The sequence below is a fragment of the Heteronotia binoei genome, chromosome 17 (assembly GCF_032191835.1).
Source record: "Heteronotia binoei isolate CCM8104 ecotype False Entrance Well chromosome 17, APGP_CSIRO_Hbin_v1, whole genome shotgun sequence".
Taxonomy (NCBI): Eukaryota; Metazoa; Chordata; class Lepidosauria; order Squamata; family Gekkonidae; genus Heteronotia; species Heteronotia binoei.
In genome coordinates, this window is record NC_083239.1 from 46,763,936 (window position 1) to 46,778,542 (window position 14,607).

The following is a 14,607-nucleotide window of genomic DNA, read 5'->3' on the forward strand; positions in this document are numbered from 1 at the left end:
CTGGTCCTTTCAACTGGAGATGCCGGGGATTGAACCTGGGACCTTCTGCATGCCAAGCAGAGGCTCTACCACTGAGCTACAGCCCCACTCCATGGCTCTCCAGGGTCTCAGGCTGAGGTCTTTCCCATCCCCTCCTGCCTGGTCCTTTTAACTGGAGATGCCGGGAGCCTTCTGCAGGCCAGGCACAGGCTCTACCACTGAGCCATGGCCCCTCCCCTTGGGAAATAGTCAAAAATGGGAGGGCAGAGCCTGAGGAGGATGAGATTTTATGAGGGGACGGACTTCAAGAATGCTGTAGAGTCCACCTTCCAAAGCAGCCATTTTCTCCGGGCCCCGGCTGATCCTCTGTCGTCGTGTTGCCAATCCCCTGGTGAGCAAACCGGAAACTGCAGTGTACGGATTAGCAAACGCTGGAAATAAACCGCTGCGTTTTTTATGTTGCAAATAAACGCTGAACCAATTTCTTTCCTAATGATGCAATTATATTATTATCACCACAAACCCAAATTCATTCAATGTCCATCGAAAAATCATGATGTTATTTCACCCGACTCCTCCTTGGTTCTACCGCTTCAGACCAACAGGGCTGCTCGCTTGGATCTTTCTAAACATAAAGCTTTCTTTAGTGTCCGGTGCCACCCGCAAGCTTCAGAGAGAATGACGTGACTGAAAAGGGAAGCCGCTTCCTAGCCAAAAAGCTGGGGTGGTTTTCCGCAAGTGACTCGAGATGCGTATTTAACATTTACAAAAAAAAAAAAGGAGCTTGTGCAGAGGTTAGTTCTATGAAATGAAGGATCCACTTCTGCATAGCGAAAGATCCCGTTTTTAAATGGATCGAAGAGAGACGTTTTTCCTAACACAGAGTTAAGGAACAAACGGGACCCGACTTCAAAGCGTTCCTGTGTGTGTGCAGAGTGTCCTGCCCCACTGAAGGAACAAAGTTGAAATGACCTCTTTGAAAGGGCTTATGCAAACAAACACAAAAGGGATAGGTCCAGCCCACGGGTGGCTAAACTGCGGCTCAGGAGCCACATGTGGCTCTTTCACGCATATCGTGTGGCTCTTGAAGCCCCCAACGCCCTGTTGGCCAGCTTGGAGAAGGCATTTCTCTCTTCAAACCATTTCTCCAAGCCAAACCAGCTGGCAACTTGGAGAATGCATTGAAAGTTAAAGCTGCTTTCTTTCAACCTCTCCCTCCCTCCTCTCATCCCCCATCTATTTTCCTTCCTTCCTTGCAGCTCTCAAACACCTGACATTTGTTCTGTGTGGTGCTTACGGTAAGCAAGTCTGGCCACCCCTGGTCTATCCCTTGTGGCTGTAACAACCAAATGGAACTTTCATATACATCAGCAGTCTATCTTGCACTGCCAGTTGCTAGTGGCAGACCCTGGCAAAGACGGTTGCCTAAATGCTCTGCTTGTGAGCCCAGACCTTGCAGGACATGAAATGCTGGCCTAGACAGACACTGAGCTCCAGGGCTTTTTTTGTAGCAGGAACTTCTTTGCATATTAGGCCACCCCTCCCCTGATGTAGCCAATCCTCCAAGAGTTTACAGGGCTGTTAGTACAGGGCCTACTGGAAGTTCCAGGAGGATTGGCTACATCAGGCGGGTGTGGCCTAATATGCAAAGGAGTTCCTGCTACAAAAAAGCCCTGCGGAGCTCAATCCAGCAGGACTCTTAGTTGCATTCATAAAGTCAAGATGCTATCCCATTTGCCTTTGCTTAGGCCTGCTAAGATCCGGAGTGATGTGGGGGTTACAATGCCAGTTTAGGATCTGGGAGGGCCAGGTTCAAATCCCCACAGATGCCAAGGAAGCTGTCTGGGTGATCTTGGCCAATCACACATTCTCAACCTAACTGACCTCACAGGGTTGTTGTGAAGATAAAGTGGAGGTGGATTAAGTAAGCCACCTTGAGTCCCCAGTTGGGTGAAAGGTGGGGGGATAAATGAAACAAATAGTCAGGCAGGCAGACACAGAGATTAGATTAGATTAGATTAGATTAGATTAGATAGATAGATAGATAGATAGATAGATAGATAGATAGATAGATAGATAGATAGATGATAGATAGATAGATAGATAGATAGAAGACAGACAGACAGACAGACAGACAGACAGACAGATAGATAGATGGATGGATGGATGGATGGATGGATGGATGGATGGATGGATGGATGGATGGAGAGAGAGAGAGACAGACAGACAGACAGATCATGGATGGATGGACAGACAGAGAGAGAGAGAGAAAGAGAGATAGACAGACAGATCACGGATGGATGGATGGATGGATGGATGGATGGATGGATGGATGGATGGATGGATGGATGGACGGACAGAGAGATAGATAGATAGACAGACAGACAGACAGATGGATAGACGGATGGACGAACAGACAGACACACAGAGCTATGATGCTCCAGCAGTTCGGGACAAATTCTCTGATTTCACGATAGATAGATAGATAGATAGATAGATAGATAGATAGATAGATAGATAGATAGATAGATAGATAGATAGATAGATAGATAGATAGATAGACAGACAGACAGACAGACGGAGGGAGAGATAGACAGACAGACGTATAGACAGATAGACGGATGGACAAACAGACAGACAGACAGAGCTATGATGCTCCAACAGCTCGGCACAAATTCTCTGATTTCACCATTGCTTGAAATAAGTTTTATTTCAGTGTGGCCTTGCCTCCCGCAGCCCCGACCGGCTGCTAATAATAAGCCATCATTTGGTGTATCCAGGGGGTGTAATTGCACACTTTGGTGTAGACAGTGGGGTGGCCCTTCATGGCACACTCGTAGCCCCAGGAAACGATCCCCTGCAGCTGCCCGTTGCATTCCAGAGGCCCTCCGGAGTCTCCCTGCGAAGAAGACAGAGGGAGGCGTCAGGGCCGGGGCCCGTAAAGGCGTGGGGGACCATAGGCCAGTGCCTACTTGGCCTAATTGTTAATCCAGCCCCGCTCCCTCCAGTTACGTCTTGCGCAGGGTGATGGGATGCAATGAAGCAAAGTTTGCAGATGACACCCAGTTGTTCAGAGTGGTGAGAACGCCAGGAGAGTATCGGGAGCCGCAAAAGCACTTCTGCAAATTGCATAAGTGAGGAACAGAATGGCAGCATGTAGAACCTCCACATTCCGAGGCAGTGAACCCCCAAATACTAGTGCCAGGAAGCAACATCAGGGGAAGGCCTTGGCCTCTGTACCCTGTTGTCGGACCTTTAGGAACTGGTTGGCTACCATGTGAGAAAGGATGCTAGACTAAAGGGACCACAGATCTGATCCAGCAAGGCTCTTCTCGTGTTCTTATGTTCAGATGATATTCAAGGTACGTAAGCAGGGCGGGTTTTTTGTAGCAGGAACTCCTTTGCATATTAGGACATACACCCCTGATGTGGACAATCCTCCAAGAGCTGACTGGGCTCTCAGTACAGGGTCTCCTGTAAGCTCTTGGAGGATTGGCTACCTCAGGGGTGTGTGGCCTAATATGCAAAGGAGTTCCTGCTACAAAAAAAAGCCTTGTACATAAGTGCAAAATAATGCACATCAGGCCCTTTCCTTAATTTCTCATATAAAATAATGGGAAAGATCTGGGGTTGTAGTGGACAGACCATTGAGTTGTGAGGAGGGATGCAAACTCCATGCCGGGTGGGGGTGGAATTCTAGCAGGCACTCCTTTGCATATTAGGCCACACACCCCAGATGTAGCCAATCCTCCAAGAGCTTACAAGGTTCTTTTTTGCGGAATTCTAGCAGGAGCTCCTTTGCATATTAGTCCACACACCCCTGATGTAGCCAATCCTCCAAGAGCTTACAAGGCTCTTTTTTGTTAGCTCTTGGAGGATTGGCTACATCAGGGTGGCATGGCCTAATATGCAAAGGAGCTCCTGCTAGAATTCCACACCTGGTGCTGGGGATAATGAGGGGATGTGATGCTGTCAAACCCATTGTCTAAAGTGGCCATTTCCTCCAAGGAAACTCTTCTCTGGAGTCAGAAGATCAGTTTCAATTCTGGGGGAACTCCAGCCCTTCCCTGGAGATTGGTAATTGGTAAATTAGATGAATTTAAAATGGGCTTTAAGGTGGGTCGGTTGTAAGTTCTTGTTTCTCCATTTTTAAATAGAAGTTCCATGTTTTGCTCCCTCTAGTGGTCGATCCTATATTACATTAGTTGACATCGGGCATAAAAACTTGCCATTTAAATCTCCAGGGAGATATACCTGACATAAACCGATGTGGTATAGAACTGACCACTAGAGGGAGTGAAACACGTAGAGAACAGACTCAATTTTCCCAAGAAACAGGAACTTTAAAAGGTAGTCCCCTGTGCAAGCACCAGTCATTTCCGACTCTGGGGTAATGTTGCATCATGAAGTTTTCACAGCAGACTTTTTACGGGGTGGTTTGCCATTGCCTTCGCCAGATCTACACTTTCCCCCCAGCAATCTGGATGCTCCTTTTACCGACCTCGGAAGAATGGAAGGCTGAGTCAACCTCGAGACGGCAACCTGAACCCAGCTTCCGCCGGGATCGAACTCAGGTTGTGAGCAGAGCTTAGGACTGCAGTACTGCAGCTTTACTATGCGCAAATGAGCAAAATGCAGAAAAGACCCTGCAAATCCCCCAAAGAAAGCTTTGGGGATGAACCCATGTCTTGCTTTTGGAGCATGTGGGCTGAGAAGAGCCCTGGAGCAAAAAGTAAAGTGTATTTTAAAAAAAAGAAAACAAAACTAGAGAGGAGGAGGGGGGACTCTTACAAACGGAGTATTGGCCATCTCTCCCATAAAAAGGCCTCAAGGTGAGGTTTGGAGGTCCCTGGCAGGTACTTCCACTCACCTGACAGGTGCTTTCTCCGCCCTGCATGAATCCGGCACACACCATGTTGTTGCTGTAGTAATAGGGATAAGCCTGCTTGCATTCCGCACTGGGGATGATCGGCTCTCTCAGGCACTGCAGCTTATCGGGGTAAGCGACTGCGAAGAGACGTTGCATTGTTAGGAGGGTCGCCCTCCATCCCTGGGATTCCGGAGACTCCAAATCCTCGGCCAGCAACCCGTTTCCTCACTTTTAAATAGAGGCCGTTTTTTGAGCTGAGCCAAAGCGAAGCGATCGTCCGTGTGGAACAAGGAGTCAGGATACAGACAGAGCACAGAGGACTGGGGAGAACCAGAAGTGATGTCACACACACCACTCTAAGGTTGCAAGTCACTTCCGGTTTGCCTGTACCAGGGGTGGGATTCTAGCAGGAGGTCCTTTGCCTATTAGGCCACACACCCCTGATGCAGCCAATCCTCCAAGAGCTTACAAAAAGGAGCCTTGTAAACTCCAGGAGGATTGGCTACATCAGGGGATGTGGCCTAATATGCAAAGGAGCTCCTGCTAGAATTTCACCTCTGCCCTATACAATTCTGGTCACCGCAATTCAAAAAAGATATTATAGCACTGGAAAAAGTGCAGAAAAGGGCAACTAGAATGATTAAAGGGTTGGGACACTTTCCCTAGGAAGAAAGGTTAAATCGCTCAGGGCTCTTTAGCTTGAAGAAATGTTGACTGAGGGGTGACATGATAGAGATTTACAAGATTATGCATGGGATAGAGAAGGTAGAGAAAGAAGTCCTTTTCTCCCTTTCTCACAATACAAGAATTTGTGGGCACTTAATGAAATTGCTGAGCAATTGGGTTAGATAAAAGGAAGTACTTCTTCACCCAAAGGGTGATTAACACGTGGAATTTACTACCACAGGAGATGGTGGCAGCTACAAGCATAGACGGCTTCAAGAGGGGATTGGATAAACATCTGGAGCAGAGGTCCATCAGTGGCTATTAGCCACAGCATATTGATGGAAGTCTCTGTTTGGGGCAGTGATGCTCTGTATTCTTGGTGCTTGGGGGGGAAGTACAGTGGGAGGGCTTCTAGCCCCACTGGTGGACCTCCTGATGGCACCTGGTTTTTTTGGCCACTGTGTGACTCAGAATGTTGGACTGGATGGGCCATTGGCCTGATCCAACATGGCTTCTCTTATGTTCTTATGTGACACAGAATGTTGGACTGGATGGGCCATTGGCCTGATCCAACATGGCTTCTCTTAGGCTCTTATGGAAGTGACATCATGCCATCACATTAACATCACTGTTCACGTGAATGGTGGCATGGTGGCAGGAAGCGGGGTTGCCAGAGGGAAGTCTCACCACAATAGCCGCCCTGAGCCTGCTCCGGCGGGGAGGGCGGGATACAAATAAAATTATCTATCTATCTATCTATCTATCTATCTATCTATCTATCTATCTATCTATCTATCTATCTATCTATCTATCTATCTATCTATCTATCTATCTATCTATCTATCTATCTATCATCTATCTATCTATCTATCTATCTATCTATCTATCTATCTATCTATCTATCTATCTATCTATCTATCTAATGGTCGCCTTGGCAACCCTAATCACTCTTCTCCCCAAACCCCAAACTTCCCCAGGCTCCACCCCCAAATCTCCAGGAATTTCCCATATTTGAAGTTGGCAAGCCTAGATCCAGGTATTGGAGGGAAGCTATTTCATGGTTTGTTTGACGCTTCAGGAGGGCTGGTGGCCTGGACAGGCCTTTGGTGGGATCCCTTCCTCAGCCTCCCTGTGGTTTCAAGACTCACCTCCGTGGGTGAGGAGATTCCCCCAGCCGGAGACTAGGCACCAAGTCCCAGGCGCTGGGCAGCTGGAAGGCAATGGGATGGGAGAGACGTACTGGTTGAATCTTGCAGGCTGAGCCAGTTTCACCAGCATGATGTCGTTGTCTTGGGACTTGTCGTTGTAATTGGGGTGGCGTATGACCAGGGCGGCATTTATGTTCTGCTCTGTGCCCTCTGGCTGGGTCGTATCGGTCTCACCCAGGTGGGCAACCAGAGTGTTAGCTCTGCAGACATAGGAGGAGGAGGTGGATTTATACTCCATCTTTTGGTAGCCAAATGTGTCTCAAAGCGGCTTACAAATCTCCTTTCCCTTCCCCTCCCCACAACAGACACCCTGTAAGGTAGGTGGAGCTGAGAGAGCTCTGACAGAAAGGGACAGCTCTGTGAGAACTCTTGAGAGGGACAGCTCTGTGAGAACTTATTACTGACTCAAGGTCACATCAGCAGGTGCATGTGGAGGAATGGGGGAATCAAACCCGGTTCTCCCAGATAAGAGTCTGCGCACTTAACCACTCCACCAAACTGGTTCTCCATGAGCCATGGAGGATATCATGGGCCAACTACCCCCAAACTGATACCCATCAATATCTACTTGTACCTTCACTGAAACACAAAACCAGCCCTGGCTTCTTTTCCCAGTTTGCCAGAGCTAGAGTTGCTTCAGGGGAGCCCGAGAGACATCACCTTGAGGTCTACAGAAGGAGTCCTCAATCTTTTTGAGCCTGGAGGCACCTTTGGAATTTTGACACAGTGTGGTGGACACAGCCACAAAATGGCCACTGCAGGAGGTGGCGCCAGCCACAAAATGGCTGCCACAGCTTACTTTCAGTCACACAGTAAAGATCCTTGTGCTGTGGGGACTGCCAATGTACCATTTTTAAAAACCCGCACAGCCAAACAAATACCTAATGGTCAATCAGAAGCCTTGCTGGCCAAATAAATACCTAATGGTCAATCAGAAGCCTTGCTGGGCAAAGGTCCACCAAGTGGAGGCTGAAGGGTTAAAGCCCCTCTCTCCCATCCCTGCATGGATCTGAGGCAAACTGAGGCTGCATGAATTTTCTTTTTTTAAAAAAAAAAAAAATCAAACAGCAATAAAAATTGCATTTAAAAAAAACCGAAACATGATGTGAAACCATGCGAAAAGAAAGCTGCGTCTCCCCCCGACACACTCAGGCACACCCCTTTTTCAACTTCCAAAAGCTACCCTGCTATCTTTGTGTGTATAGAAGAAGCTGGAGAGACACGAGGAGCTTTCAGAAAGCCGTGGAAACTTCCATGTAGGTGCCAGACCGAATTACTCACTGGACATAACAGTGGGCTGCGGACACGATCCACCATTCGTTGATCAACGACCCTCCGCACCAGCGGCTCCCGCTGGTGGTGAAGTAGACCTGCCAAGGGACTGAGTGAGCCGGGCACTCATAACCATTGATGATGTCCTCTGTCTTTAAGGGATAAGCAGCTAGGGGAGGAAAAGGAAGGTAACATGACAGGGTGCCCGCCTGCCTGGCCTATGGATCGAGAGGAAATAAGAGCGATGTGCAGCCCTGCACTTCAGGCTCCCAGAAAGACGGAAAAACAGCCAGATACTGGGCAGGTGAACACCATCGTTCAATAAGACGCTCTACCCACCCAACTCCCCCATATCTCTATGGCAGGGGTGGCCAACGGTAGCTCTCCAGATGTTTTTTGCCTACAACTCCCATCAGACCCAGCCATTGGCCATGCTGGCTAGGGCTGATGGGAGTTGTAGGCAAAAAAAACATCTGGAGAGCTACCGTTGGCCACCCCTGCTCTATGGTGTCCCTTAACCTTTCGTATTAGGCATCCTATCTCAGTCATCCTTATGTTGAAGTTTTAATTGGCATGGGTTGTGTTAGATCAGAAGGAGAAGAAGAAGATGATGATGATATTGGATTTATATTGACCCCTACCAATCTGGCTTCCGCCCGGGCCATGGGACGGAGACGGTGCTGGTCGCCCTGGCGGATGACCTTCAGCGGCATCTGGATCAAGGTGGCTCGGCGGTGCTGATGTTGTTGGACCTATCGGCAGCGTTCGATACGGTCGACCATCGGCTTCTGGCGCGCCGCCTTGCCGACGCTGGGATTCAGGGGCTGGCCTTGCAATGGCTTTCCTCTTTCCTTGATGGTCGGGGACAAAGGGTGGCGATTGGGGAGGAACTGTCCCAGAGGCACACGCTTGACTGCGGCGTGCCTCAAGGGGCGGTACTTTCCCCGATGTTATTCAACATCTATATGCGCCCCCTTGCCCAGATTGCCCGAAGGTATGGGCTGGGTTGTCATCAATATGCAGACGACACCCAGCTCTATCTGCTTATGGACGGCCGGCCCGCCTGCGTCCCAGAAAATCTGGACCGGGCGTTACAGGCAGTGGCTAGGTGGCTTAGGCTGAGCGGGCTGAAGCTGAACCCAGCGAAGACAGAGGTCCTTTGCTTGGGTCGCTGCGGCCCGGGAAGGGAAATCCCCCTGCCAGTTTTTGACGGCGCACCACTGACAGCGTCGGGCAGGGTCAAGAGCCTGGGGGTGCTGTTGGAGCCTTCTCTGACGATGGAGGCTCAGATAGCAGCCACTGCCAAGTCCGCTTTTTTTCACCTTAGGCGGGCGAGACAGTTGGCCCCCTTCCTGGAACGCGACGACCTAGCAACAGTGATTCATGCTACGGTCACCTCGAGGCTGGACTACTGTAATGCCCTCTACATGGGGCTACCCTTGTGCCGGACCCGGAAACTGCAGTTGGTGCAGAACGCTGCTGCCCGGCTGCTATTAGGGCTCCCAAGATGGGAGCACATTCGGCCGGGGCTCCGGGATCTGCACTGGCTGCCAGTAACATTCCGAGTCCAGTACAAGGTGTTGGTCATTACCTTTAAAGCCCTGTATGGCCTAGGACCTGCCTACCTTAGGGACCGTCTCTCCCCACACGTTCCCCAGAGAGTACTACGTTCCGGCTCACAAAATCTGCTGGTAGTCCCTGGACCAAAGGAGGCCCGCCTAAAATCCACCAGGGATCGGGCCTTCTCAACAGCGGCACCTTACTGGTGGAACCAGCTGCCGGAGGAGGTGCGGGCCCTGCGGGACCTAGGGCAGTTCCGCAGGGCCTGCAAGACAGCCCTCTTCCGGCAGGCCTATAACACCTAACTGATATTTTGGATGGAACATCTTTGGATGGAACAAAATGCTCTTATAGACCGCTGCCTTTATTTTATCTTGTTTTATTAACTATGCTTTTATTGTATCTGTAAATGTTTTAAATGGAATTGTAAATGTTTTAAATGGAATTGTATGAACCATTGTGTTGTGAGCCGCCCTGAGACACTTCGGTGAGAAGGGCGGGATATAAGTCCATCAAATAAATAAATAAATAAATAAATAAATATATCCCACCCTCCACTTCGAATCTCAGAGTGTCAGAGCGGCTCACAATCTCCTTTCCCTTCCTCCCCCACAACAGACACCCTGTGAGGTAGGTGGGGCTGAGAGAGCTCTCCCAGAAGCTGCCCTTTCAAGGACATCTCTGTGAGAATTATGGCTGACCCAAGATCATTTCAGCAGCTGCAAGTGGAAGAGCGGGGAATCACTCGGTTCTGCCAGATAAGAGTCCACACACTTTACCACCACACCATACTGGTTCTTAGGGGTCTCCAACTTTTTTTTGAGCCTGTGGGCATCTTTGGGATTCGTACCCAACATGGTGGGCATAAGCAAGCTCTATGAGCTCACAACTTTAATGCCAGGAGCTCACAAAGCAGAATTTTTGCTCACAAGACTCCACAGCTTAGAGGGAGCATTTGGGGTCCATGCCAACAGCGACCAAGAAAAAGCTAAAACACACAAACATTTCTACAGCCAAGGCGACGGTATGTATACAATATATACATGAGAACCAGTTCCAAAGGAGGAAGAATATTTCCACCCAGTTCTGGCTATCTAGAGCAGGGGGGGCCAAACTTGCTTAACGTAAGAGCCCCATAGAATAAATGTCAGATGTCTGAGAGCCATAAGCCATGAACATCAGATGATTGAAGAAGAAGATGAAGATATTGGATTTACGTATATCCCGCCCTCCACTCCGAAGAGTCTCAGAGCGGCTCACAGTCTCCTTTCCCTTCCTCCACACAACAGACACCCTGTGAGGTAGGTGAAAATATTGGATTTATATCCTGCCCTCCACTCCAAAGAGTCTCAGAGCGGCTCACAACCTCCTTTCCCTTCCTCCCCCACAACAGACACCCTGTGAGGTAGATGAAGATATTGGATTTATATCCCGCCCTCTACTCCAAAGAGTCTCAGAGCGGCTCACAATCTCCTTTACCTTCCTCCCCCACAACAGACACCATGTGAGGTAGATGAAGATATTGGATTTATATCCCACCCTCCACTCCAAAGAGTCTCAGAGCAGCTCACAATCTCCTTTACCTTCCTCCCCCACAACAGACACCCTGTGAGGTAGATGAAGATATTGGATTTATATCCCGCCCTCCACTCCGAAGAGTCTCAGAGCGGCTCACAATCTCCTTTCCCTTCGTCCCCCACAACAGACACCCTGTGAGGTGGGTGGGGCTGGAGAGGGCTCTCACAGCAGCTGCCCTTTCAAGGACAACCTCTGCCAGGGCTATGGCTGACCCAAGGCCATGCTAGCAGGTGCAAGTGGAAGAGTGGGGGAATCAAACCCAGTTCTCCCAGATAAGAGTCTGCGCACTTAACCACTACACCAAACTGGCTCTCCTTGACTGAGAGCTGCAAGATGAAGGAAGGAAGGAAGGAAGGAAGGAAGGAAGGAAGGAAGGAAGGAAGGAAGGAAGGAAGGAAGGAAGGAAGGAAGGAAGGAAGGAAGGAAGGAAATAGATGAGGAGGTAGAAAGAAAGCAGGTTTAAATGCATTTCCTAAATAGACAGATGACTTCTCCAAGCCAGGCAGTGTGGGCTTCAAGAGCCACGCAATACGCATGAAAAAGCCATATGTGGCTCCTGAGCCACAGTTTGGCCACTCCTGATCTAGAGTATTAAGATCTTCTCCATATTCCCATGAACTTTTTGCTCCCTAAGTCTTCATCGGACCCTGTTTGTCCTTCTCTCTAACCGGGAAGGGGGGGGGGGAATTTAACCAGCCCTCTGTCTAAAAGCCCACATCCCATAATATGAAGTACAGATCCATACCTGCTCCCCATAAAGCCAGAGCAAGGAGAAGAAGTTTCATCTTTGACTGGGCTACCAAGGAGACCTAGCGATTCCTTCACGTGTCTTTCAGACGGCATTTTAAACCCAAGCATTATCAGGGCATTGTGTGTGACCCCAGATAAAAGCAATATTGGGGAGGCGCTATCAGACTTTGGTTTTCCTGAGGGCGTGAGCTGGCGTAGGTCAATGAGGAGGCTAGATAACCCCATAACCTCTTTGCCTCCTGGAGGACACCCCAAGGAGGTTTCTTTTGAGTCTGTACCATTCATTCTCTCGACCGGACTCTACAAGGAGAAAAATAAAGAGGACTCAAACAGGACTTTGGCTACACTCTGGTTTCATATGCACTTGATTTGATTCCCTGCTCCTCCACATGCAGCTGCTGGAGTGACCTTGCTTCAGTCATAACTCTGTCGGAGCTGTTCTGCTCAAGAGCAGTTTCTGTCAGAGCTCTCTCAGCTCCACCTGCCTCACAGGGTGTCCGTTGTGAGGAGGGGAAGGGAAAGGAGATTGTAAGTCACTCTGAGACTTCTTTGGGTGGAGCATAAATGCAATCTCCTCATCCCCTCCCCCCCTCCTCCTCCTCTTCTTCTTCTTCATCTTCTTCTTCTTTTTCTTCTTGCAATTGGTGGGGGATTGGGGGAAAGGACTTACCAGGAGCAGTGGGGAGGTTCTGCCAACGTTCAGCAACGTGTCCATGTTATTTTCCACAGGACCTAGAAGTGACATCATCATGTCAGGAACATCGGGGCAATGCTCTGGTATTTGGGCAAAACCTCTATGGTCCATTTGGCTTCTACCATAGTTTTTGCCCAAACACCAGAGCGTCACCCTGGCTTGATGATGTCACTTCCAGGTCATGAGGGCAGTGATGTAGGCATATTCCTGCACATCGGCAGAGCCTCCCTCTTCTTCAGGGTAAGTTCCCCCCACACCAGTCAGCTGATCAGTGGGGCCTGGTAATGGGGAGCCTCCCACATCTGCTGGGAGATTTGGCAGCCCTATTCACTGTTGTGTGCCCTACTTACTGATTTAGTAAAAAGGCAAAATGTAAGCCAGTGTGGCGTAGTGGTTAAGAGTATCGGACTAGTATCAGGGATTGGGGGAGCCAGATTCAAATCACTGTGGAAACTTCGCTGGGTGGCCTTGGGCTGCTCACACACTCTTGGCCTCACCTACCTCCAGGGCAGCAGGAACTCCTTTGCATATTAGGCCACACACCCTTGATGTAGCCAGTCCTCCTGGAGCTTACAGTAGGCCCTGTGAGAAGAGCCCTGTAAGCTCCAGGAGGTTTGGCTACATCAGGAAGTTGTGGCCTAAAATGCAAAGGAGTTCCTGCTGCAAAAAAGCCCTGCCTACCTCACCGGGTTGTTGTGAGGATAAAACAGAGACAGATGTAAGTTGCTTTGAGTGCCCTTTGGGGAGAAAGGTGGAGTATAAATGAACAAAATAAATAAATAAGATTTCCTTTTTTTAAAAAAAATCAGTCCCTAAAGTATTACTATGTACCGTCTCCACAGTTTGGTGTAATAGTTAAGTGTGCAGACTCTAATCGGGGAGAACTGGGTTTGATTCCCCATTCCTTCACTTGCAGCTGCGGAATGGCCTTGGGTCAGCCATAGCTCTCACAGGTGTTATCCTTGAAAGGGCAGCTGCTGTGAGAACCCTCTCAGCCCCACCCACCTCACAGGGTGTCTGTTGTGGGGGGAGAAGATATAGGAGACTCTCACAGGAGTTGTCCTTGAAAGGGCAGCTGCTGTGAGAGCCCTCTCAGCTCCACTCACCTCAAAGGATGTCTGTTGTGGGGGGAGAAGATAAAGGAGATTGTAGGCCACTCTGAGACTCTGATTCAGAGAGAAGGGCGGGGTATAAATCTGCAGTCTTCTTCTTCTTCAATAAAGAAATCCTTTTGAATGCTAGCTGTCCAGCACATCCATGGGTGCGTGTATTTCACTTGGGATCTCTGCCATTCCGCAGCAAAACAGCATTTGTTCGCTCACCCACCAATTTCCTCCTGACCTCCGATGGCCCTTTCTCCTGCCAGATGCTTTTGAAGCGGGCTCGACTTGGCAAGAGGCGGAAACTCCGTTTGCCAAGAACAGGCCAAGAGCTGCGATTGGGATCTGGAGGAAAACAAGCCTGTTCCCGACCCGTCCAAGGGTATCGGCCGATCGACGGAAATAACAGCCCATTAAATGTTATTAATTTAGTGGCAGGCGGGATGACCTTCACCCTGTTCTTTTCTCCGGGAACAGAAAACACAACTGGGGCTGCCAACTCCAGGTTGCGTGCGGGCAGGCCTCAGATTCAGCAGGAGCTCACAGGAGCTCCTGAACCTTTCTGAGGGTTCCCCCTCCTCCTCCCCACCTACCTCGTCCATTGAATGGGAGGTGCAGCTGCATAACAATCCCTGGATTAGGAGAGCGGGCGGGCAGCCAGCCAGCCACCAGGGGCTTTGCCACGCCCCCAGCAGCCCTCATTAACCCCTTGAGAAGCCCACACTGCCCTTTTTCCACTTCTGATGTGATTTTGGGTGGCGGGTGGCTTGACTGGGGAGGGGGGCAGCCCAGGAGAGCGCCAGGCGAGCAAGGCCTGCTTGGGCTGGCTGGATCTCTAGCCAGCCTAAGCAGGTCTCACTCGCCTGGGGCTCTCCTTTCTTGTGTCAGGTTGCTTTTGACTGGTGGGGGGTGGGCAGCATATGCTAATGA

At 49.7% G+C, this 14,607-nt stretch overlaps 1 protein-coding gene across 1 annotated transcript; it reads right to left on the bottom strand.

Annotated features, from left to right (window-relative positions):
- Window positions 1-2,725: 2,725 nt before the first annotated feature.
- LOC132585867 (trypsin-like) lies at window positions 2,726-12,634 on the bottom strand. Its single transcript, XM_060257744.1, has 6 exons — window positions 12,554-12,634; window positions 12,162-12,183; window positions 8,005-8,164; window positions 6,664-6,923; window positions 4,850-4,986; window positions 2,726-2,878 (listed from the first exon to the last, which is right to left on the bottom strand). The coding sequence occupies exons 1-6, from the start codon at window positions 12,632-12,634 to the stop codon at window positions 2,729-2,731; spliced, it is 810 nt and encodes a 269-aa protein (XP_060113727.1). The 3' UTR covers window positions 2,726-2,728.
- Window positions 12,635-14,607: the final 1,973 nt, after the last annotated feature.

What these genes read in the sequence shown, in the direction of transcription:
- LOC132585867 (XM_060257744.1), bottom strand. Translation starts at nt 12,634, where the DNA reads ATGATGATGTCACTTCTAGGTCCTGTGGAAAATAACATGGACACGTTG. An exon ending in TCCGGTCGAGAGAATGAATG is followed by an intron (nt 8,165 to 12,161) that starts GTACAGACTCAA and finishes TTCCTCCCCTAG; the next exon opens with CTGCTTATCCCTTAAAGACA. An exon ending in GCAGCCCACTGTTATGTCCA is followed by an intron (nt 6,924 to 8,004) that starts GTGAGTAATTCG and finishes CTATGTCTGCAG; the next exon opens with AGCTAACACTCTGGTTGCCC.